The sequence below is a fragment of the Lingula anatina genome, unplaced genomic scaffold (genome assembly GCF_051362555.1).
Source record: "Lingula anatina isolate TDL-2025a unplaced genomic scaffold, LinAna3.0 unanchor82, whole genome shotgun sequence".
Classification (NCBI taxonomy): Eukaryota; Metazoa; Brachiopoda; class Lingulata; order Lingulida; family Lingulidae; genus Lingula; species Lingula anatina.
The window spans coordinates 4,662,167-4,686,873 of NW_028257603.1; the positions used below are offsets into that span (position 1 = coordinate 4,662,167).

Consider the following 24,707-nt stretch of genomic DNA (forward strand, 5'->3'; position numbering starts at 1 on the left):
CTCAAAATCACCAAAAATCGACCCGTCTCCGATTTTTCCAAAAAGTGACGAAATTCAATCTACCACACCTGTCATTCATAAAAAATGTGGAAACGCGCCCGGGTCACTTCATCAAGGCCCCCAATTCTAGCTTTAAAGATGATCCAAAAATAAGCTCTGAGAACAGAATCTGAGAGGGGGGGAGACAGAGTTTTTGCTCTATTTCTTCCTTAATGTTGACACCACCACTCTTCCAGCACTTTATTCTTACTACAAATGACAGAACACACCTACCTGACACTATAATGAAGAAAAAAAATTTTCATCCCTACCTGGCCAAAATTGAAGAAATCTCACAGTGCCGGCACTGTTCAAAATCACTCAAAATCACCAAAAATCGACCCGTCTCCGATTTTTCCAAAAAGTGACGAAAATCAATCTACCACACCTGTCATTCATAAAAAATGTGGAAACGCGCCCGGGTCACTTCATCAAGGCCCCCAATTCTAGCTTTAAAGATGATCCAAAAATAAGCTCTGAGAACAGAATCTGAGAGGGGGGGAGACAGAGTTTTTGCTCTATTTCTTCCTTAATGTTGACACCACCACTCTTCCAGCACTTTATTCTTACTACAAATGACAGAACACACCTACCTGACACTATAATGAAGAAAAAAAAATTTCATCCCTACCTGGCCAAAATTGAAGAAATCTCACAGTGCCGGCACTGTTCAAAATCACTCAAAATCACCAAAAATCGACCCGTCTCCGATTTTTCCAAAAAGTGACGAAAATCAATCTACCACACCTGTCATTCATAAAAAATGTGGAAACGCGCCCGGGTCACTTCATCAAGGCCCCCAATTCTAGCTTTAAAGATGATCCAAAAATAAGCTCTGAGAACAGAATCTGAGAGGGGGGGGGGGGGAGACAGAGTTTTTGCTCTATTTCTTCCTTAATGTTGACACCACCACTCTTCCAGCACTTTATTCTTACTACAAATGACCGAACACACCTACCTGACACTATAATGAAGAAAAAAAATTTTCATCCCTACCTGGCCAAAATTGAAGAAATCTCACAGTGCTGGCACTGTTCAAAATCACTCAAAATCACCAAAAATCGACCCGTCTCCGATTTTTCCAAAAAGTGACGAAAATCAATCTACCACACCTGTCATTCATAAAAAATGTGGAAACGCGCCCGGGTCACTTCATCAAGGCCCCCAATTCTAGCTTTAAAGATGATCCAAAAATAAGCTCTGAGAACAGAATCTGAGAGGGGGGGGGGGAGACAGAGTTTTTGCTCTATTTCTTCCTTAATGTTGACACCACCACTCTTCCAGCACTTTATTCTTACTACAAATGACCGAACACACCTACCTGACACTATAATGAAGAAAAAAAATTTTCATCCCTACCTGGCCAAAATTGAAGAAATCTCACAGTGCCGGCACTGTTCAAAATCACTCAAAATCACCAAAAATCGACCCGTCTCCGATTTTTCCAAAAAGTGACGAAAATCAATCTACCACACCTGTCATTCATAAAAAATGTGGAAACGCGCCCGGGTCACTTCATCAAGGCCCCCAATTCTAGCTTTAAAGATGATCCAAAAATAAGCTCTGAGAACAGAATCTGAGAGGGGGGGGGAGACAGAGTTTTTGCTCTATTTCTTCCTTAATGTTGACACCACCACTCTTCCAGCACTTTATTCTTACTACAAATGACCGAACACACCTACCTGACACTATAATGAAGAAAAAAAATTTTCATCCCTACCTGGCCAAAATTGAAGAAATCTCACAGTGCCGGCACTGTTCAAAATCACTCAAAATCACCAAAAATCGACCCGTCTCCGATTTTTCCAAAAAGTGACGAAAATCAATCTACCACACCTGTCATTCATAAAAAATGTGGAAACGCGCCCGGGTCACTTCATCAAGGCCCCCAATTCTAGCTTTAAAGATGATCCAAAAATAAGCTCTGAGAACAGAATCTGAGAGGGGGGGGGGAGACAGAGTTTTTGCTCTATTTCTTCCTTAATGTTGACACCACCACTCTTCCAGCACTTTATTCTTACTACAAATAACCGAACACACCTACCTGACACTATAATGAAGAAAAAAAATTTTCATCCCTACCTGGCCAAAATTGAAGAAATCTCACAGTGCCGGCACTGTTCAAAATCACTCAAAATCACCAAAAATCGACCCGTCTCCGATTTTTCCAAAAAGTGACGAAATTCAATCTACCACACCTGTCATTCATAAAAAATGTGGAAACGCGCCCGGGTCACTTCATCAAGGCCCCCAATTCTAGCTTTAAAGATGATCCAAAAATAAGCTCTGAGAACAGAATCTGAGAGGGGGGAGACAGAGTTTTTGCTCTATTTCTTCCTTAATGTTGACACCACCACTCTTCCAGCACTTTATTCTTACTACAAATGACAGAACACACCTACCTGACACTATAATGAAGAAAAAAAATTTTCATCCCTACCTGGCCAAAATTGAAGAAATCTCACAGTGCCGGCACTGTTCAAAATCACTCAAAATCACCAAAAATCGACCCGTCTCCGATTTTTCCAAAAAGTGACGAAAATCAATCTACCACACCTGTCATTCATAAAAAATGTGGAAACGCGCCCGGGTCACTTCATCAAGGCCCCCAATTCTAGCTTTAAAGATGATCCAAAAATAAGCTCTGAGAACAGAATCTGAGAGGGGGGGAGACAGAGTTTTTGCTCTATTTCTTCCTTAATGTTGACACCACCACTCTTCCAGCACTTTATTCTTACTACAAATGACAGAACACACCTACCTGACACTATAATGAAGAAAAAAAATTTTCATCCCTACCTGGCCAAAATTGAAGAAATCTCACAGTGCCGGCACTGTTCAAAATCACTCAAAATCACCAAAAATCGACCCGTCTCCGATTTTTCCAAAAAGTGACGAAAATCAATCTACCACACCTGTCATTCATAAAAAATGTGGAAACGCGCCCGGGTCACTTCATCAAGGCCCCCAATTCTAGCTTTAAAGATGATCCAAAAATAAGCTCTGAGAACAGAATCTGAGAGGGGGGGGGGGGGAGACAGAGTTTTTGCTCTATTTCTTCCTTAATGTTGACACCACCACTCTTCCAGCACTTTATTCTTACTACAAATGACCGAACACACCTACCTGACACTATAATGAAGAAAAAAAATTTTCATCCCTACCTGGCCAAAATTGAAGAAATCTCACAGTGCTGGCACTGTTCAAAATCACTCAAAATCACCAAAAATCGACCCGTCTCCGATTTTTCCAAAAAGTGACGAAAATCAATCTACCACACCTGTCATTCATAAAAAATGTGGAAACGCGCCCGGGTCACTTCATCAAGGCCCCCAATTCTAGCTTTAAAGATGATCCAAAAATAAGCTCTGAGAACAGAATCTGAGAGGGGGGGAGACAGAGTTTTTGCTCTATTTCTTCCTTAATGTTGACACCACCACTCTTCCAGCACTTTATTCTTACTACAAATGACAGAACACACCTACCTGACACTATAATGAAGAAAAAAAAATTTCATCCCTACCTGGCCAAAATTGAAGAAATCTCACAGTGCCGGCACTGTTCAAAATCACTCAAAATCACCAAAAATCGACCCGTCTCCGATTTTTCCAAAAAGTGACGAAAATCAATCTACCACACCTGTCATTCATAAAAAATGTGGAAACGCGCCCGGGTCACTTCATCAAGGCCCCCAATTCTAGCTTTAAAGATGATCCAAAAATAAGCTCTGAGAACAGAATCTGAGAGGGGGGGGGGGGAGACAGAGTTTTTGCTCTATTTCTTCCTTAATGTTGACACCACCACTCTTCCAGCACTTTATTCTTACTACAAATGACCGAACACACCTACCTGACACTATAATGAAGAAAAAAAATTTTCATCCCTACCTGGCCAAAATTGAAGAAATCTCACAGTGCCGGCACTGTTCAAAATCACTCAAAATCACCAAAAATCGACCACACCTGTCATTCATAAAAAATGTGGAAACGCGCCCGGGTCACTTCATCAAGGCCCCCAATTCTAGCTTTAAAGATGATCCAAAAATAAGCTCTGAGAACAGAATCTGAGAGGGGGGGGGAGACAGAGTTTTTGCTCTATTTCTTCCTTAATGTTGACACCACCACTCTTCCAGCACTTTATTCTTACTACAAATGAACGAACACACCTACCTGACACTATAATGAAGAAAAAAACTTTTCATCCCTACCTGGCCAAAATTGAAGAAATCTCACAGTGCCGGCACTGTTCAAAATCACTCAAAATCACCAAAAATCGACCCGTCTCCGATTTTTCCAAAAAGTGACGAAAATCAATCTACCACACCTGTCATTCATAAAAAATGTGGAAACGCGCCCGGGTCACTTCATCAAGGCCCCCAATTCTAGCTTTAAAGATGATCCAAAAATAAGCTCTGAGAACAGAATCTGAGAGGGGGGGGGAGACAGAGTTTTTGCTCTATTTCTTCCTTAATGTTGACACCACCACTCTTCCAGCACTTTATTCTTACTACAAATGACCGAACACACCTACCTGACACTATAATGAAGAAAAAAAATTTTCATCCCTACCTGGCCAAAATTGAAGAAATCTCACAGTGCCGGCACTGTTCAAAATCACTCAAAATCACCAAAAATCGACCCGTCTCCGATTTTTCCAAAAAGTGACGAAAATCAATCTACCACACCTGTCATTCATAAAAAATGTGGAAACGCGCCCGGGTCACTTCATCAAGGCCCCCAATTCTAGCTTTAAAGATGATCCAAAAATAAGCTCTGAGAACAGAATCTGAGAGGGGGGGGGGAGACAGAGTTTTTGCTCTATTTCTTCCTTAATGTTGACACCACCACTCTTCCAGCACTTTATTCTTACTACAAATAACCGAACACACCTACCTGACACTATAATGAAGAAAAAAAATTTTCATCCCTACCTGGCCAAAATTGAAGAAATCTCACAGTGCCGGCACTGTTCAAAATCACTCAAAATCACCAAAAATCGACCCGTCTCCGATTTTTCCAAAAAGTGACGAAAATCAATCTACCACACCTGTCATTCATAAAAAATGTGGAAACGCGCCCGGGTCACTTCATCAAGGCCCCCAATTCTAGCTTTAAAGATGATCCAAAAATAAGCTCTGAGAACAGAATCTGAGAGGGGGGGAGACAGAGTTTTTGCTCTATTTCTTCCTTAATGTTGACACCACCACTCTTCCAGCACTTTATTCTTACTACAAATGACAGAACACACCTACCTGACACTATAATGAAGAAAAAAAATTTTCATCCCTACCTGGCCAAAATTGAAGAAATCTCACAGTGCCGGCACTGTTCAAAATCACTCAAAATCACCAAAAATCGACCCGTCTCCGATTTTTCCAAAAAGTGACGAAAATCAATCTACCACACCTGTCATTCATAAAAAATGTGGAAACGCGCCCGGGTCACTTCATCAAGGCCCCCAATTCTAGCTTTAAAGATGATCCAAAAATAAGCTCTGAGAACAGAATCTGAGAGGGGGGGGAGACAGAGTTTTTGCTCTATTTCTTCCTTAATGTTGACACCACCACTCTTCCAGCACTTTATTCTTACTACAAATGACAGAACACACCTACCTGACACTATAATGAAGAAAAAAAAATTTCATCCCTACCTGGCCAAAATTGAAGAAATCTCACAGTGCCGGCACTGTTCAAAATCACTCAAAATCACCAAAAATCGACCCGTCTCCGATTTTTCCAAAAAGTGACGAAAATCAATCTACCACACCTGTCATTCATAAAAAATGTGGAAACGCGCCCGGGTCACTTCATCAAGGCCCCCAATTCTAGCTTTAAAGATGATCCAAAAATAAGCTCTGAGAACAGAATCTGAGAGGGGGGGGGGGGGGAGACAGAGTTTTTGCTCTATTTCTTCCTTAATGTTGACACCACCACTCTTCCAGCACTTTATTCTTACTACAAATGACCGAACACACCTACCTGACACTATAATGAAGAAAAAAAATTTTCATCCCTACCTGGCCAAAATTGAAGAAATCTCACAGTGCTGGCACTGTTCAAAATCACTCAAAATCACCAAAAATCGACCCGTCTCCGATTTTTCCAAAAAGTGACGAAAATCAATCTACCACACCTGTCATTCATAAAAAATGTGGAAACGCGCCCGGGTCACTTCATCAAGGCCCCCAATTCTAGCTTTAAAGATGATCCAAAAATAAGCTCTGAGAACAGAATCTGAGAGGGGGGGGGGGGGAGACAGAGTTTTTGCTCTATTTCTTCCTTAATGTTGACACCACCACTCTTCCAGCACTTTATTCTTACTACAAATGACCGAACACACCTACCTGACACTATAATGAAGAAAAAAAATTTTCATCCCTACCTGGCCAAAATTGAAGAAATCTCACAGTGCCGGCACTGTTCAAAATCACTCAAAATCACCAAAAATCGACCCGTCTCCGATTTTTCCAAAAAGTGACGAAAATCAATCTACCACACCTGTCATTCATAAAAAATGTGGAAACGCGCCCGGGTCACTTCATCAAGGCCCCCAATTCTAGCTTTAAAGATGATCCAAAAATAAGCTCTGAGAACAGAATCTGAGAGGGGGGGGGAGACAGAGTTTTTGCTCTATTTCTTCCTTAATGTTGACACCACCACTCTTCCAGCACTTTATTCTTACTACAAATGACCGAACACACCTACCTGACACTATAATGAAGAAAAAAAATTTTCATCCCTACCTGGCCAAAATTGAAGAAATCTCACAGTGCCGGCACTGTTCAAAATCACTCAAAATCACCAAAAATCGACCCGTCTCCGATTTTTCCAAAAAGTGACGAAAATCAATCTACCACACCTGTCATTCATAAAAAATGTGGAAACGCGCCCGGGTCACTTCATCAAGGCCCCCAATTCTAGCTTTAAAGATGATCCAAAAATAAGCTCTGAGAACAGAATCTGAGAGGGGGGGGGGAGACAGAGTTTTTGCTCTATTTCTTCCTTAATGTTGACACCACCACTCTTCCAGCACTTTATTCTTACTACAAATAACCGAACACACCTACCTGACACTATAATGAAGAAAAAAAATTTTCATCCCTACCTGGCCAAAATTGAAGAAATCTCACAGTGCCGGCACTGTTCAAAATCACTCAAAATCACCAAAAATCGACCCGTCTCCGATTTTTCCAAAAAGTGACGAAATTCAATCTACCACACCTGTCATTCATAAAAAATGTGGAAACGCGCCCGGGTCACTTCATCAAGGCCCCCAATTCTAGCTTTAAAGATGATCCAAAAATAAGCTCTGAGAACAGAATCTGAGAGGGGGGGAGACAGAGTTTTTGCTCTATTTCTTCCTTAATGTTGACACCACCACTCTTCCAGCACTTTATTCTTACTACAAATGACAGAACACACCTACCTGACACTATAATGAAGAAAAAAAATTTTCATCCCTACCTGGCCAAAATTGAAGAAATCTCACAGTGCCGGCACTGTTCAAAATCACTCAAAATCACCAAAAATCGACCCGTCTCCGATTTTTCCAAAAAGTGACGAAAATCAATCTACCACACCTGTCATTCATAAAAAATGTGGAAACGCGCCCGGGTCACTTCATCAAGGCCCCCAATTCTAGCTTTAAAGATGATCCAAAAATAAGCTCTGAGAACAGAATCTGAGAGGGGGGGAGACAGAGTTTTTGCTCTATTTCTTCCTTAATGTTGACACCACCACTCTTCCAGCACTTTATTCTTACTACAAATGACAGAACACACCTACCTGACACTATAATGAAGAAAAAAAAATTTCATCCCTACCTGGCCAAAATTGAAGAAATCTCACAGTGCCGGCACTGTTCAAAATCACTCAAAATCACCAAAAATCGACCCGTCTCCGATTTTTCCAAAAAGTGACGAAAATCAATCTACCACACCTGTCATTCATAAAAAATGTGGAAACGCGCCCGGGTCACTTCATCAAGGCCCCCAATTCTAGCTTTAAAGATGATCCAAAAATAAGCTCTGAGAACAGAATCTGAGAGGGGGGGGGGGGGAGACAGAGTTTTTGCTCTATTTCTTCCTTAATGTTGACACCACCACTCTTCCAGCACTTTATTCTTACTACAAATGACCGAACACACCTACCTGACACTATAATGAAGAAAAAAAATTTTCATCCCTACCTGGCCAAAATTGAAGAAATCTCACAGTGCTGGCACTGTTCAAAATCACTCAAAATCACCAAAAATCGACCCGTCTCCGATTTTTCCAAAAAGTGACGAAAATCAATCTACCACACCTGTCATTCATAAAAAATGTGGAAACGCGCCCGGGTCACTTCATCAAGGCCCCCAATTCTAGCTTTAAAGATGATCCAAAAATAAGCTCTGAGAACAGAATCTGAGAGGGGGGGGGGGAGACAGAGTTTTTGCTCTATTTCTTCCTTAATGTTGACACCACCACTCTTCCAGCACTTTATTCTTACTACAAATGACCGAACACACCTACCTGACACTATAATGAAGAAAAAAAATTTTCATCCCTACCTGGCCAAAATTGAAGAAATCTCACAGTGCTGGCACTGTTCAAAATCACTCAAAATCACCAAAAATCGACCCGTCTCCGATTTTTCCAAAAAGTGACGAAAATCAATCTACCACACCTGTCATTCATAAAAAATGTGGAAACGCGCCCGGGTCACTTCATCAAGGCCCCCAATTCTAGCTTTAAAGATGATCCAAAAATAAGCTCTGAGAACAGAATCTGAGAGGGGGGGGGGAGACAGAGTTTTTGCTCTATTTCTTCCTTAATGTTGACACCACCACTCTTCCAGCACTTTATTCTTACTACAAATGACAGAACACACCTACCTGACACTATAATGAAGAAAAAAAATTTTCATCCCTACCTGGCCAAAATTGAAGAAATCTCACAGTGCCGGCACTGTTCAAAATCACTCAAAATCACCAAAAATCGACCCGTCTCCGATTTTTCCAAAAAGTGACGAAAATCAATCTACCACACCTGTCATTCATAAAAAATGTGGAAACGCGCCCGGGTCACTTCATCAAGGCCCCCAATTCTAGCTTTAAAGATGATCCAAAAATAAGCTCTGAGAACAGAATCTGAGAGGGGGGGAGACAGAGTTTTTGCTCTATTTCTTCCTTAATGTTGACACCACCACTCTTCCAGCACTTTATTCTTACTACAAATGACAGAACACACCTACCTGACACTATAATGAAGAAAAAAAAATTTCATCCCTACCTGGCCAAAATTGAAGAAATCTCACAGTGCCGGCACTGTTCAAAATCACTCAAAATCACCAAAAATCGACCCGTCTCCGATTTTTCCAAAAAGTGACGAAAATCAATCTACCACACCTGTCATTCATAAAAAATGTGGAAACGCGCCCGGGTCACTTCATCAAGGCCCCCAATTCTAGCTTTAAAGATGATCCAAAAATAAGCTCTGAGAACAGAATCTGAGAGGGGGGGGGGGGGGAGACAGAGTTTTTGCTCTATTTCTTCCTTAATGTTGACACCACCACTCTTCCAGCACTTTATTCTTACTACAAATGACCGAACACACCTACCTGACACTATAATGAAGAAAAAAAATTTTCATCCCTACCTGGCCAAAATTGAAGAAATCTCACAGTGCTGGCACTGTTCAAAATCACTCAAAATCACCAAAAATCGACCCGTCTCCGATTTTTCCAAAAAGTGACGAAAATCAATCTACCACACCTGTCATTCATAAAAAATGTGGAAACGCGCCCGGGTCACTTCATCAAGGCCCCCAATTCTAGCTTTAAAGATGATCCAAAAATAAGCTCTGAGAACAGAATCTGAGAGGGGGGGGGGGAGACAGAGTTTTTGCTCTATTTCTTCCTTAATGTTGACACCACCACTCTTCCAGCACTTTATTCTTACTACAAATGACCGAACACACCTACCTGACACTATAATGAAGAAAAAAAATTTTCATCCCTACCTGGCCAAAATTGAAGAAATCTCACAGTGCTGGCACTGTTCAAAATCACTCAAAATCACCAAAAATCGACCCGTCTCCGATTTTTCCAAAAAGTGATGAAAATCAATCTACCACACCTGTCATTCATAAAAAATGTGGAAACGCGCCCGGGTCACTTCATCAAGGCCCCCAATTCTAGCTTTAAAGATGATCCAAAAATAAGCTCTGAGAACAGAATCTGAGAGGGGGGGGGGAGACAGAGTTTTTGCTCTATTTCTTCCTTAATGTTGACACCACCACTCTTCCAGCACTTTATTCTTACTACAAATGACCGAACACACCTACCTGACACTATAATGAAGAAAAAAAATTTTCATCCCTACCTGGCCAATTACGGACTGTTATAGACGAATGAAGTTCTGCGTGAAAAATTAGTGATTGTTTTCAGTTTTTTTCCTGACAATTTTTTGTGTGTTGCTAGTGGTTAATTTGGTGTCAAGTACCAGGTTGGGGCCTAAATTGCTTCTTATTTTTGGGCGAGACCTGGCTCAGTGCTGTACAGTTTCGAACATCTGGCGGAGGGAGCTTACGACTGTGAGCAGTGCAGTGGTTTGTTTACAAACAAGAGAATGCACATGTTCAATTACAGTACTGCCGGTATGAAAAGCAACTTTTTGACACTTACGTTTTGTGGCATTGGGAGTTACGTCAGTGAGTCTGCTGTCTATGAGAATAGGAAATGTTTCACCAAAATATTCTGTTCATGCAGTTTTGCAGGAATTTTTTAGTGCGGCCGTCAATATCTCCGGAGCTACAAAGCTGAATGACTTCTCACTGAATGCAGCTCGATAGAATTAGTCCCAAAAACATCTTTCATAAAATTTATAATTCTACAGAAATAGGGAGATTTTTTGCTCTGTTTAATAATTACATGAAAACTTATGTGGCGAAGGGAGTCACCGGGGTGTTTTGTCATGGGAATTAAAAAAATTATGCATTTATGCTCCTCTCTGTACAAACCTATGTACTTTTTGGAGTAGAATTGCAGTAGGCTATTCTGCAAATATGCTCCCGCCGCTTTGCTACTTCGATACTACTGCATTTTCGTGCGGGTAACTAAAAAGAAATATGTAATTATTAAAGGTGGGGGTGCAAATGTGTGTGCCTAGATACACAGCAGCTAAGAAATTCCTTAACCCGGGACATCTGTTATCACCTTGCCTTGGTCAACTACTAGAGGTAAAAATGTGCAGACGCAAGACCCAAACTACCATCCTACTACCTACTACTAACTAACCAGACTAATTTCCTATAAACTAAGCGTTGATGTATTACCAAAAAGTTAATACCACCACTAAAACAAACCATTTGCTACATAAATACAATTAATTATCTTAATTGAAGTTTGGTGGTTTCCGTTGTTATCATGATGTGTCAAACAATCAGTTTGAAAAAGAAACTGATTGTTGAAGAAATTTGCCCGTAGCTCCTTATTATTAGGCCTCACATTTTAGAATAAATTACATTTATGTACTAATATTAGGATTTAAAACAAACTCTAAGTGCAAGAATCACACTGCGACACACCAGTTTGGAACTCTTTCTTTACCAGAACAGTCTCCGAGTGGAATGAACGAAGTGACCAACAAGTTACTGCTGAAACTGTGGAAGGCTTTAGATCCGGCCTACACCGTCATTTCCCATGCGCTCCCTCTTCCCGTCTATCATATACCAGCAGTTTTTTTTAAGATACAGATAGGTACCATGTGGCGGATCCAGGGGCGGATCCAGGAATATTTTAAGGGGGCGGGCCGACCCCGCCCCCCCCCCCCCTCCCTGTACAGACAGCTTGTTCAAAATATACTATAAGAGAATGTTTACAACTGCTGATTCCCTGTGTTTACAGATCACGAAATTAATATGCGCCAGCAGGGCCATATCACCGTCGTTATTCGGATATTGATTTGTTCTTGATTTGTTTGAGCTTCTTTGTTCAGGCGAGGGTGAGGACCACTGCTAAGTCCATTCCTGATCCCAAATTAAGCGATATTGAAAACTCTGTTTCTGAGTGAGTGTCTTTTAAATGTGCTTAAATATCTCCAATAGATCTTATCAAACATATTTATATACAGGTACATGTATATACAGCATTGGTCAAAAAGGTTGTCCCACCCCCATTTCCATGTACTTTTATTTACAAATGATACGCCTCACAGCTGTGAACTGTTTGAAATAGTTCTTTTTATCACGGATACCGTGTCTAACATGATTAATGGTTAAAAAAATAAAAAATAGTGGTGAAAATATACATATTTTATACCATTTAGTAAAATTTATAAGAGGTACCCCCTCAAATCGACTGTTTCACTGTTACTTCTACAGATGTAAAGAAATGTCTATAAAATTGAAAAGGTTCCATCAAATGTCACCAAATTCACACACAATTAGCATTAGGGTGTGCTCGTTAAAGATCACGTGCCTAACAGCGTGTGCGTCTACCGCGTACTGCAATTATCTCCTGTAGACGGCGCGACAAGCCTTCAACATGGGTAACAATTCTGTTATGTGGGATATTGTCCCATTCATCCTAAAGAGCGTGGCGGAATTGGTCAAGATTATTTAGGAATTGGTTCTCCTCTGCAATGCACATTCCAATTTATGCCACAGGTGCTCAGTAGGATTAATATCAGGACTCAAAGACGGTTGTCCCATCCTCAGAGCCCTGTGTTTCTGCAACAAATCGTTTGCCAGACGAGAGCTGTGAGCAAGTGCGTCGTCACAATGAAGCCAGTAGTATCCCTGAAGTCACCTCTTGCAAATGGAATGAGATTTCTGTTGAGAATGTTACATCAAAATGCCCCTGTTACGTTTTGTTCCAAAAGGAACAATGTACTAATACCATGGGCTTGGAATGTTCTCCAAATGCGGATTGATCTAACACCTCAGGCGATATTATCCTGCACGCACCCTTCCAAGAGGCATTTTTTAACATGTCTATGGACCCTCTTTGACCATCGATGGGATACAAGAAATAATTTGATTCTGCATCAAAATCAACTTCCTTCCAGTGATGGATGGCCAGGTTCAGGTGCCTGTGGGATCACTGAACGTAGCATTCTCAGCTGATATCTCATTCCATCTTCAAGAACTGACTTTGGGGTTAACTTCAGGCTTTATCATGACTGCACACTTGCTCACACCTCTCGCCTGGCAACTGTTTGTTGAAGAAACATAATGGTCTAAGGATGGAACCACCATCTTTGAGCCCTGATATCAAACTTACTAATCAACTGTGACATGTATTGGAGTGTGCAATGCAAAGGAGAACCAACCCCATAAAAACGTGGACCAACTCCCCCAACTTGTTTGAGAAGAAGAATACAATATCCCACAAAACAGAATTGTAACCCGAGTTGAAGGCTTGTCGCGCCGTCTACAGGAAATAATTGCAGTACGCGGTAGACGCACACGCTGTTAGGCACGTGATCTTTAATGAGCACACCCTAATGCTAATTGTGTGTGAATTTGGTGACATTTGATGGCGTCTTTTTAATTTTATAGTCATTTCTTTACATCTTTAGAAGTCACAGTGAAACAGTCGATTTGAGGGGGTACCTCTTATAAATTTTACTAAATGGTATAAAATATGTATATTTTCACCACTATTTTGTATTTTTTTAAACCATTAATCATGTTAGACACGGTATACGTAATAAAAAACACTATTTCTAACAATTAACAGCTGTTAGGTGATCATTTGTAAATAAAAGTACATGGAAATGGGGGTGGGACAACCTTTTTGACCAATGCTGTATAAGGGTTGCTTTGCATTCTTTGCATTTGAAAAAGGGCACATACTTTAATAACATTATTACAATAATCTATTTTAATTTTGATAAAAAAACTTAATCAAAAACTTTATTGCAAATGTGTTATTTAAACTTTATGGATTAAATGGATTAATCTAAAATTTTAACTAAATGCGTGTTTTGTTTCTATATCAAGTGTACCCATGTCCACAAGTAGAAGCGGTGGATGGAAGCAGTGGTTCTGATGTTCTGGTTGTGACCAGTAGGCCTAAACCACAGCAGGGACTTAATTGCTATAAAGCAGACCGACATACATCTCTAAACAGATGGAACTTATATTGTCTTTCATTAAATAACATAGAGCTTTACATTTAAAGGCAAGACACACTTTGAGAAGGAGTAAGATGAAAATAACATGGGTTGGCATCCTAAAATATAATTTGAGTATGACTTATTACCCTCTATTCCTTTGGAAATTATATATATATATATATATATATATATATATATATATATATATATATATATATATATATATATATATATATATATATATATCAACAAAAGGAACATGAACAATTTTATTTCTTAGAGGGGGGGGGTACCTATTCAGCTGATAGCAGTGAAAATCCATGCCAAGTCTGGTCGATCAATGTAGACCTGTGGTGTCTATAGGAATGTGCCCTAAATCCCACCAAGTGTTGTTTTAGGAATTATCGCACCACATACTTATGATGTCCGTGTTTCGATATATCCCATTTATTCATAGTTGATGGCAGAATGGACAGCCCAGGACATAGTGCACAATATTGCGCGAGCAGGGGATGTGTTGGAAGCAGAAGTTGTAAGGAAGAAAGAAACCAAGCTGAGTAGCTCTGTAATGGAGAAGGAAGGGTTTGTCAGGGCTATGGATTTCCTGAAAAAAAAAGGAATCAGTGCAACAGAAGTGGTCAAAGATGCCCTTGTTGCACACTTAAGTACAAAGTGCTGTTTAGGTCTTACTTTAATAATTAGAAAGCAAATTTAGTATGTGAAATGTATCTACATGTATGTGATTATTTACTTGCAATTCTTGCTATTTTTTTGTTATATCTCTCTATATATTTAGCTAAATTTTTCTTATTTCAGAAAAAAAAATGAATCGGGATAAAACATTCGTGGGACATTTGGCATGGGGCAAAAATCTTGGAAAGAAGATAATCACTGTGAGTAGATATGCATGAGAACAACACAAACTATTGCACCATTTTCCATATCTTCAGGTAGAAAAAATAAATGAGTTTTTTCCATCATGGACATTTTCCTTTTTAATAGAGTTATGCATTAAGAATTAAATAGCTGTCTTGCAATTTTATATTTTAGGCTGAACAGACAAGGAGGACAAGAGATCTGGTTGCATGGACCAAAGGCATATTACACTCTCACTTTTGGGAATGTGAGCAAGACCACAGATAATATTTGTTGAGATAATTCTGCAGTTTAGTGTTGTGTTTATTTATTTATTCACCATTTAGATATTGCTCCGGCATCTCAAACTTTTTTAAATCAACGGAAAGAATTCTTTTTTTTTTTTGGTACTTTCGTTTGGCCTTTCTTCAGCACCGTTTATTTTTAGTAAAATACTTAGACGTTTAGTTGGGTATTGGAGAAAAATGGAATCCCCATTGTTGTTTATTTAGATGACGGTATTGTGTCTGAAAATTCTCTAGAAAAATATATTACATTTAAAACTACATTCTAAAAAAATTAAAATGGATCTGTTTAAAGCAGATTTTGTTTTAAACATTGAAAAAAGTAAATTAGAACCAGTCAACAAATTGGAATGGTTGGGGATTATTTGGGACATGGAAGTAAGGGGATTGTTTATTCCCGAAAGAAGGCTTTCTACATGTACTAGTAATACTCTGTGTCTTTTAGACGAATTGGTTTCAGATTTACCGTATATAACAGCTATAAAATTGGCGAGGGTTACAGGTAAAATTATTTCTGTTTTATTATTATGTCTCCATTGATTGGAAATGTATCTAGATAAATAACTAGAGGAAGTATTGGGATTTTAATATTAATATTAAAGACGAATGTCTTGCATTAAAGAATTAATTTTTGGAAAGACAATTTAGTTTTCTTTTTTTTTTTTTTAATGAGAAAAGTCTACGTGTACAAAGCTTGCCTAGTAAGTTAAAAACGGTCTATTCAGATGCCAGAAAACCCGGTTTGGGACCATTTGTTTTAAATACGAATAAGTTTTTCATATTTAAAGGGATTTAAAGTAGATGAATAATTGGTCATCTGTTTATAGAATTTAAAACTCACTTTCTTCGAAGGAGAGATAAACAGACGATCACTGGATCATTGATATAATGGAGATGGCTTTGTTTATGTATTTCTTAGACCGATTTTGATGAATTTTTCAGGAACTGTACGAAGTGGGCCAAGGAAGAGATGATTATTTTTTGGTGGTGATCCGGATCAATAATCAATCAAAAATCAATAATAATAAAAAATCGCTGCCTTGGCGGAGGTCTGCGCTCTAGTTATCAATGGGTTATCGATACAACATGCTGTAATGGAGTTCTGCAACATTGAAGGAAGGAATGGAAAAAATGGCCATTAGGATCACAATCATTGATCAATGACAGTTAACATGGACATGATTATTGTCCAGGATGAACAGAGATTATGGGAACGATTGCTAGAGTTTTGTTTTCAAAAATTTTCTTTTTTTCCTTTTTCATGTTTTCTTGATAATGCTATCCTCCAAGACGTGGAGGTTACAAGCAATAAAAGTTTGAAGGCTTTAGCAGATTCATTACCAGATGTCATTTTGAAGTCAAGAGCAGACAACACAGTGAGATAATATTCTTTCGGCTTCCAAAAATGGCTTGAACGGTGTAATACGATCGGTGTGACCTCTTTCTTTACAGCGAAAGACTCGATTGTTGCTTTTTATCTTCAAAATTTGTCACAAACTTGTAATTATTCTGATGGGTTTAGACATCTTTTTACACTTTAAAATGGTTTCATGGTACAGCCAACTGTAAGAAAAATCCGAAATTGCGAGTCAAAATTCGTTATTGCAGTGAAGGAAGCATCTCAGAGACGGAAAGATCATAGAGTAACAAAAAAGGAACCTGTAACTGCTAAGCACATTTCTCAATTGGTTACTAATTTTATGAGTTCTGAAGTCACTTTGAAGGATCTCCGAGTACTTTCCGTTTGTTTGATTTCATATGCTGGATTCTAATGCAGGGACTAAAGACAGACTGTTTAAGAAACACGGTAGATGGCGATCTGAAAACACAAAAGACGGTTATGTTAACCCTCAAGTGACCAAGTGGGGTCATTTACGACCCCAGCCATATGATTTAATGTGCCATCTCTTTATTTTTTATTCGAATTTTCTTTCCTTGCATGAGTTTGTCAGTCTACTAATCCTACACACTTTCACAGTTTTTTGTAGGGATCAATCAATTAGTATGGTGTATACATCACAAACTCTTGTGGGGTCATTTATGACCCCAAAGAGAAGCATTGGCTTTTAAATATTAGTCTTTAAATTTTATTCAAATGTTTTGCCCAAGCAACACTGACAGGGAAATGTCACATGCATGTGCTTCATGCAACCAGCCAGTGTGCCCAAAACATAGGCACAAATAAGTGGTTTGTGAAGATTGTGCTTGAAGTGTTACTAACAGTGCATCGCTGAATCTAATTTCAGTAGCTTTGTTGGAACGTGTTCTCATAATTGGGTCTCTCATTTTGACGGTTACAATTTTCGGGTATTTTGGAAATATAAAGAATTCTGTCAACATCATATTATACATATATTAACAAATTGTTTGTGTGGATTTTGTTTTATACAAAGATGTGGTAGTAACATACATGTAGGTTGATTGAATGTGTTCTGAGTAGTATGACTTCCTTACCAGCATTAGGGTATTCCCTACTCAGTAAGTCAGCTAATTATTCTTATTGCAGTTAGTAGGATGCTATCTCAACATAAGTCAAAATATTTTTACTCAAAGTAATTTTGTAATGTACTTTTTTCATTTAGTGTGGCAAATAAAAAGAGAAATATTTCTGCAAGTAGAAACTGACAAGGACTGTCTAAATACCGGTGTAATGTTGTTCTTAAAATCTGTGCTTGGTTATTCCATGCAATAAAAGTATTATTACCGAATACTTATTACATTAGATCATTATAAAATACTTGTCTTAAATCCTGGGAGTAGTATAGGTGTGATAAACCATCAACAGCCTTTTATAATAAGGATCCCTGTATAGAGCATAATGGGGTCACAGATGACCCCACTTGGTCATTTCAGTCGGTAAAATAGCTTGGTCTCTTGAGGGTTAAGGATACTGTCGAAGAAAGATTATTAGTTTTTTAAAAATTTGGGAATTTAATTTTTTTTTACTTGTCTTCCTCTTTTTTTTTGCTATTTCAAATGTTTTACTTCAGTTTGGCTTCTGTGGCAAGTACTACAAGTTTTAATTGTTGCTTTTTATTTATTTGAATCAAGAGTGAAGAGATTGCAAATTATTTATGAAATTGAATAGATAAATAAGAACATAATATTAATTTGTTTCACATTGCGCTCCTTCACACACACCCCCTCCCTTCTCTTGGGTACTGTTAAGGGATGCTCCCTCTTATTGATACTTGTTATATAATAAACGCTCCCAGAGCACTTCCGGTTCAGTTATATCCACGTGTTTGACTTATTCCATTAACATGGTGTCAGAATTTCGTGCTCACGTCTACATAAGCTGAAGACACGATTTCTAAAGTGGTCAAGAACTAAGTTAAAGGACCAGAGAAACAGAAGGTATGTGTGATACAAAGAAGAAATCTGTTGATCATACGATTTTATGGATGAAAAGTGGAACCGACTGAACAGAAATTCAGGCATCGGAAGTCGATAATAAAAAAACTCTGGTGATTAGTGAAAGACATATATTCATGAGTTTTTTTTAGAAGTTACAAACGGGACAGATTTAACAAGCAAATACTGTTGATTGTGACCTTAAAGTAGAACTGCAGAAGCTGTGTATTTGTTACATAGATTAATCATGTCTACCAGTACTAGTACACCCCCAGTTACCCCTGCAACAGCGAATTTGTTACCTCCGCCACAACCTATGGACGTGAAGGGACATTGTGCAACTAACTGGCAATTTTTTAGAGACACATGGAAGAATTATGAAATTGCAACAGAACTAAATCTTAAGTCGGAAGAGATAAGAGTAGCTACCTTACTTACGGTCATGGGCAAAGACTGTTTTCAAATATTTCAGAATTTAGCCCTGAGTGATGATGATCGCAAGGACTCTAAAATAATACTGGAAGCTTTGACAAATCATTTTGAGCCACAACGCAACATTGTTTATGAGAGATACGTGTTTAATACTTGTACACAAGAGCCCAGTGAAGGGATTGATGCCTATGTGAACAGGCTGCGGAAACTCAGTGCCACTTGCAAGTATGGAACGCTTTTAGATGAAATGATCAGAGACCGTATTGTGATAGGGGTGAGAGACTCTGTTGTCCGGGCTAGATTGTTGCGTGAAAAGGACCTTACATTAGCAAAGTGTATTGACACGTGTCGTGCGAGTGAAATGACGACGCAGCAACTTAAAGCCATAGATGGTGAGGTTGAAACTGTGCATGCTGTGAAACCAAAAATGAAAAAAGCCGGGACAAAGATGAAGACGGCAGTATCTGAACACAAGACAGACAAGAAAGGAGAGCAAAAACAGAAGAGCCATTCGGATTGTAGCTACTGCGGGACGCAACATCCCAAGCGTCAATGCCCAGCATGGGGTCGCCGCTGTAAGAAGTGTGGACGACTAAATCATTTTTGCTAGCATGTGTAGGTCACAAGGGGCCAAAGTCCACCAAGTCGATAATTCTGATCCTGAAGATAGCGACTCCGAATCGTCAGTATTCACAGTTAAAACCGGCAGGACCACATATCTTGTTGAACCATCAGTCCAATACAAGAGAAGCAGCTCTTGGATGCCACAAGTATTCCAATTAGACAATGGAGCAGGTGTAAACTGTTTGAGATATGAGAATTGCTGTCGCATAATGAGCACTAATGAGCCAGTCTTGAAGAAAAGCAGCAAGAGACTAACCTCATACAGTGGTAACCGTGTTGAGAATATGGGGCAGGTGACACTTAACATGAGAATAAACAACCGTGAAGAATACGTAAAGTTTCATGTAGTGAAAAATGTCACTTGTTCGTTACTCAATGGAGAGACATCAGAGAGATTTGGTCTGATGAAGATAAAGAGAGATGTTCTCATCAACGTTGTTAGCACGGAACTGTCAGAGGATGATATCTTCGCCAAGTATAATGATGTGTTTAGTGGTTTAGGTGACCTAGGAGAATACCACATTGAGCTGGACCCTAAGGTTATACCAAAACAAGACTCACCAAGGTCCGTACCAGTAGCTTTGAGAAAAGAGCTAAAAGAAAAGCTGGCGAGCATGGTGAAACAAGGCATCATTGAGAGGGTAAATCAGCCAACGGATTGGATAAGCTCGATGGTGGCGGTGAGGAAGCCAGGCAAGTTAAGAATATGCCTAGACCCAAAAGAACTCAACAAAGCTGTAAAGATTCCAAAATTCAAACTTCCAACCTTGGAGGAAGTAAGTGCAAACTTGACTAATGCAAAAGTATTTAGCGTTATAGATGCTAGAGATGGTTTCCTTCAGGTGAGATTAGATGAGGAGTCCAGCCTTCTTACGACATTCAATACGCCATTTGGCAGGTATCGTTGGCGACGTTTACCATTCGGCATCTCATCAGCCCCGGAAGAGTTCCAGAGGCGAGTTATAGACCTACTGGACGGTCTTGACGGAGTCCAGACCATCGCAGACGACATCCTGGTGTATGGTAAAGGAGATACCTCTGAGGAAGCGATCAAGAATCATGACGAAAATATGATAGCACTATTAGAGAGATGTCGTGAGAGGAACTTCAAAATGAACAAGACTAAGCTTCGATTCAAATTGAACTCAGTTACTTATCACGGGCACGTGATCTCAGATGAAGGTTTGAAAGCAGATCCATTGAAGGTGCAGGCCATAGTAGAAATGGAAAGGCCGGAGAACGCTAAAGCGGTGAAAAGACTAATTGGCATGGTGAATTACCTGGCCAAGTTCTGCCCTCATTTATCAACAGTGAGCGAACCACTGAGACGCTTGACGACTGAAGATGCACCCTTTATATGGTCAGATCAGCATGAGCAGACGTTCTGTACATTGAAACAAATGTTGACAATGACCCCAGTTTTGAGATACTATAGCCTAACAGAGGAAGTTACAGTAGAAGCCGATAGCAGCGATTACGGGTTAGGTGCAGTCTTACTGCAAGCTGGACAACCTGTAGCTTTTGCATCAAGGGCATTGTCCAAAACAGAGCGCAACTATTCTCAGATGGAAAAAGAATGTTTGGCCATAACATTTGCATGTAACCGTTTCGATCAGTATCTCCATGGCCGAGACTATATCACAGTACTCACGGATCACCAAAACCTAGAGACAATATTCAAGAAACCAATCTTGGCTGCCCCAAAGCGACTTCAACGCATGCGCCTCAGGCTACAGAAATACCATATTGAGGTGAAGTACCAGCGTGGTAAAAAGATGTATATCTCTGATGCATTATCTAGAGCAACTGCGTCCAAGTCAGTAACTACCAAGGAGAACTCAGATTACGAGATTTACACAGTAGAATCCGAGCAGAAGTTGGCCAAAGAAGTCGAGGAGATTGATTACTCGCAGTACAACAATGTGTCCGATGAGTCTCTGGAGCAAGTAAAGACTCATACACTTCGGGATGACGCTATGCAGTCACTGCTGATCCTAGTCATGGAAGGATGGCCTAGTGACAAAACTCAAGTTCCCCTGTTATGCCGTGAATACTGGCCATATAGAGACGAGTTATCCTGTCAAGATGGCATCCTCTATCGAGGCACCAGAGTAGTAATTCCTACTATCTTACGTAAACAGATGCTGGAGAGAGTCCATGCAACTCATCAAGGAACAGAGACAGCTATACGTAAAGCTAGAGATGCGATTTTCTGGCCTCAGATCAGCAATGACATTCGCAATGTGGTAGCAACTTGCAACGTCTGTCAGGAAAATCAGCCTCGCCAACAGAAAGAGCCAATGCATTCTCAGCCTATACCCAAGGAGCGATTTGAAATCGTCAGCAGTGATTTATTTTCCATTCAAGGGGAACATTATTTGCTGCTTGTAGATCATTTCTCAAAGTACTGGGAGATCACTCAACTCAGTGACACTACTTCAGAAGCAGTGATCAATGAATTGAAGCAGCAGTTTGCTCGACATGGCATTCCAAAGCTGTTTATCTCTGACAACGGGCCTCAATATCAGTGTCAGCAATTCCGAGAGTTCACCGAGGCGTGGAAGATTAACCATCATACATCATCTCCCCACCACCCCAGTGGTAACGGCACAGCTGAGGCAGCTGTTAAAGTGGCAAAGACCCTGATTAAGAGAACAAAACAAGACGGTACCGATTTGTGGTTAGCAGTTTTAGAGCACAGAAACACGCCAGCCGCAGACAACACGGGGAGTGCAGCACAAAAGTTGATGAGTAGGCGCACTAGATCGCTCATTCCCATACGCTGTGACAAGCTAGAGCCAATAGTAGTACCAAAAGACCAGGTATTTCAGAAACAAGTAAACCAGAAGAGAATAGCAAAGAAGTGTTATGACAAAGGAAGCAAGGAACTGCCTCCTCTGGTTATCGGACAGCCTGTGCGTACCAATCTAAGGCCGCAATCGTCAGTCTCATGGTCTGCTGGCAGAATAGTGGAGAAACTCGCCCCTCGATCCTATCTAGTGGAGCAAGACAACAAAATTTACCGCAGGAACCGTAGTCACCTCAGACCTAGTCGAGAGGTCACCACTCCAAACCAATCCCGGGGGACAGTAGCTGCAGAAACACCAGAGGTACCGATTAAACCCACTGACGTTACCAGCGAACCAATTATGATACCCAGTCCCATAAAGTCAACTCCCAGTACGCCGTGCAAAACTACACCTCCACCACAGAGCAGTGAAGAGGAGGTCCATACCACTCGGTTCGGTAGACTCTTGAAGAAGCCAAAATACTTAGGAGATTATGTTGTGTATTCTAAGTGATGGGTCAGAATAATACCCATGGCAGAAAAGGGTGAGAGGCAGTCTACCTCAATGACCCCATTGTAAAATAGTAGTTTGTTTTTTAGTTATAGTATATTGTTTTGAGTAGTGCTCCATATTACAAAGTCAGGACAATATAAACCAGAAAGTGACTTAAGTTGATCTTAGAACATAATTAAACATATGATATGGACTTGTTCAGATTAAAAAAAAAAAAAAAAAAAAAAAAAAAAAAAAAAAAACATTTACACTGTTTCAAGTTATTGTGTTTATTTTGAAATGTTGACTAGTTCGTGATTATTATAGTTGTTTTTTGTTTTTTTTTTCTTTTTTTTATGGGAAAAGGATGATGTTAAGGGATGCTCCCTCTTATTGATACTTGTTATATAATAAACGCTCCCAGAGCACTTCCGGTTCAGTTATATCCACGTGTTTGACTTATTCCATTAACAGGTACTTTTCCTTCTCTCTGTAATGTTTACGATCTTTTGTGAATACGACCAGTGTTAAAAAAGGTAAATTTATTAGTATCTCTAAAATCTTAAATTGATAACTTCAATAACTTCCCTTAATCATGGTTATTTTTATTTAACTTTGACCACGGACCCGCAGAATCTTCGAGCGGGCCAGTTTATGTCTATTACTTACAATCGACAGCCAGGGGGGCGTACAATACAATATATTTCATCCTACGCAAAGCTACTCCCCGAATGTATGAGCATCATCATTTACTTGTTATACCTATCTTCATTGCTATTTTTAGTTTTTGATTTAATATAAACTAGTTGTCCTAGAAAAATATTATGTATGGTGACAAATAGGTCTACGCGGGTAATAGCCTTGTCACAATAGTAAAATAATATTCCATAATTTCGCCGTTCTTTGAGACCAATTTCCACAGCAACTCCTCAAATGTGCCATGCACTGTACCAGTTGTAATTTGCATAAGAAAAAGTCGCGCATCGCAGTGCAAGCTATGCTCCTGGTTGGTCACTGGATAGCTAGACCCTGTAAGAAGACGACCTGCATTCATTGGTGGTTGGAAGGGTATCACGTGATACGTCAAAAGATGCGCACGCACGTCAGTCATTTGACGTTTTGCCGTCGAAGAGTAAACATCGAAAGTGAGCTCCCGGCGACGTCTTCCTGCGTCTTCGTCCAGTAAAGCATTGGCGCAACTGTGTGCGATGCATTGTTTATTGGGGCATTTGCGTAACGTTACGCCGACTTTGTTTCATTATGTATAAATGTATATAAATATAAATATGGATGCTACAAACTAATAATGAAACACTTGAAAAAATGTGCAATTTATGATCAACAAACCGACGAGTAGAGTTGTAAAATGTCACCGTGGCATAGGTATCACATCTCTGTCAGTGTGTAGGCCTACTATCCTATATACCTGTAGTGACTGTAGCTTGGGCAGAGTAAAATTTGCTGGCAATGTTGATTTGTTATTGACTTTAATTTTTCTGTGTATAATTGATAATTTCTTGTTTGAATAAGAATAATAATTAACTCTAGAAATTAAAATAGTAAATTATGACAAGTTGATAATTCAGATAACTATAAGAAAGGGCATGTGACAAAGTTTTTTTTTTTTTTTTTTTTTTTTTTGTGGAAAGTAAGCTTGACCAAAGTTTAAGGCAAAGAAAATGTAAAATGACAAAATTATCATAAACAAATGGAAGAAC

At 39.5% G+C, this 24,707-nt stretch overlaps 1 protein-coding gene across 1 annotated transcript in view; it reads left to right on the forward strand.

Annotated features, from left to right (window-relative positions):
- LOC147759253 (uncharacterized) overlaps positions 1 to 19,694 on the forward strand; it is a 61,823-nt gene extending 42,129 nt beyond the window's left edge. The window contains exons 3-5 of the mRNA XM_086998586.1: positions 14,596 to 14,720; positions 15,189 to 15,261; positions 19,125 to 19,694. Coding sequence (XP_086854712.1) covers positions 14,596 to 14,720; positions 15,189 to 15,261; positions 19,125 to 19,694 — 768 coding nt within the window. The remainder of the gene's footprint in view (positions 1 to 14,595; positions 14,721 to 15,188; positions 15,262 to 19,124) is intronic.
- The last annotated feature ends 5,013 nt before the right edge of the window (positions 19,695 to 24,707 follow it).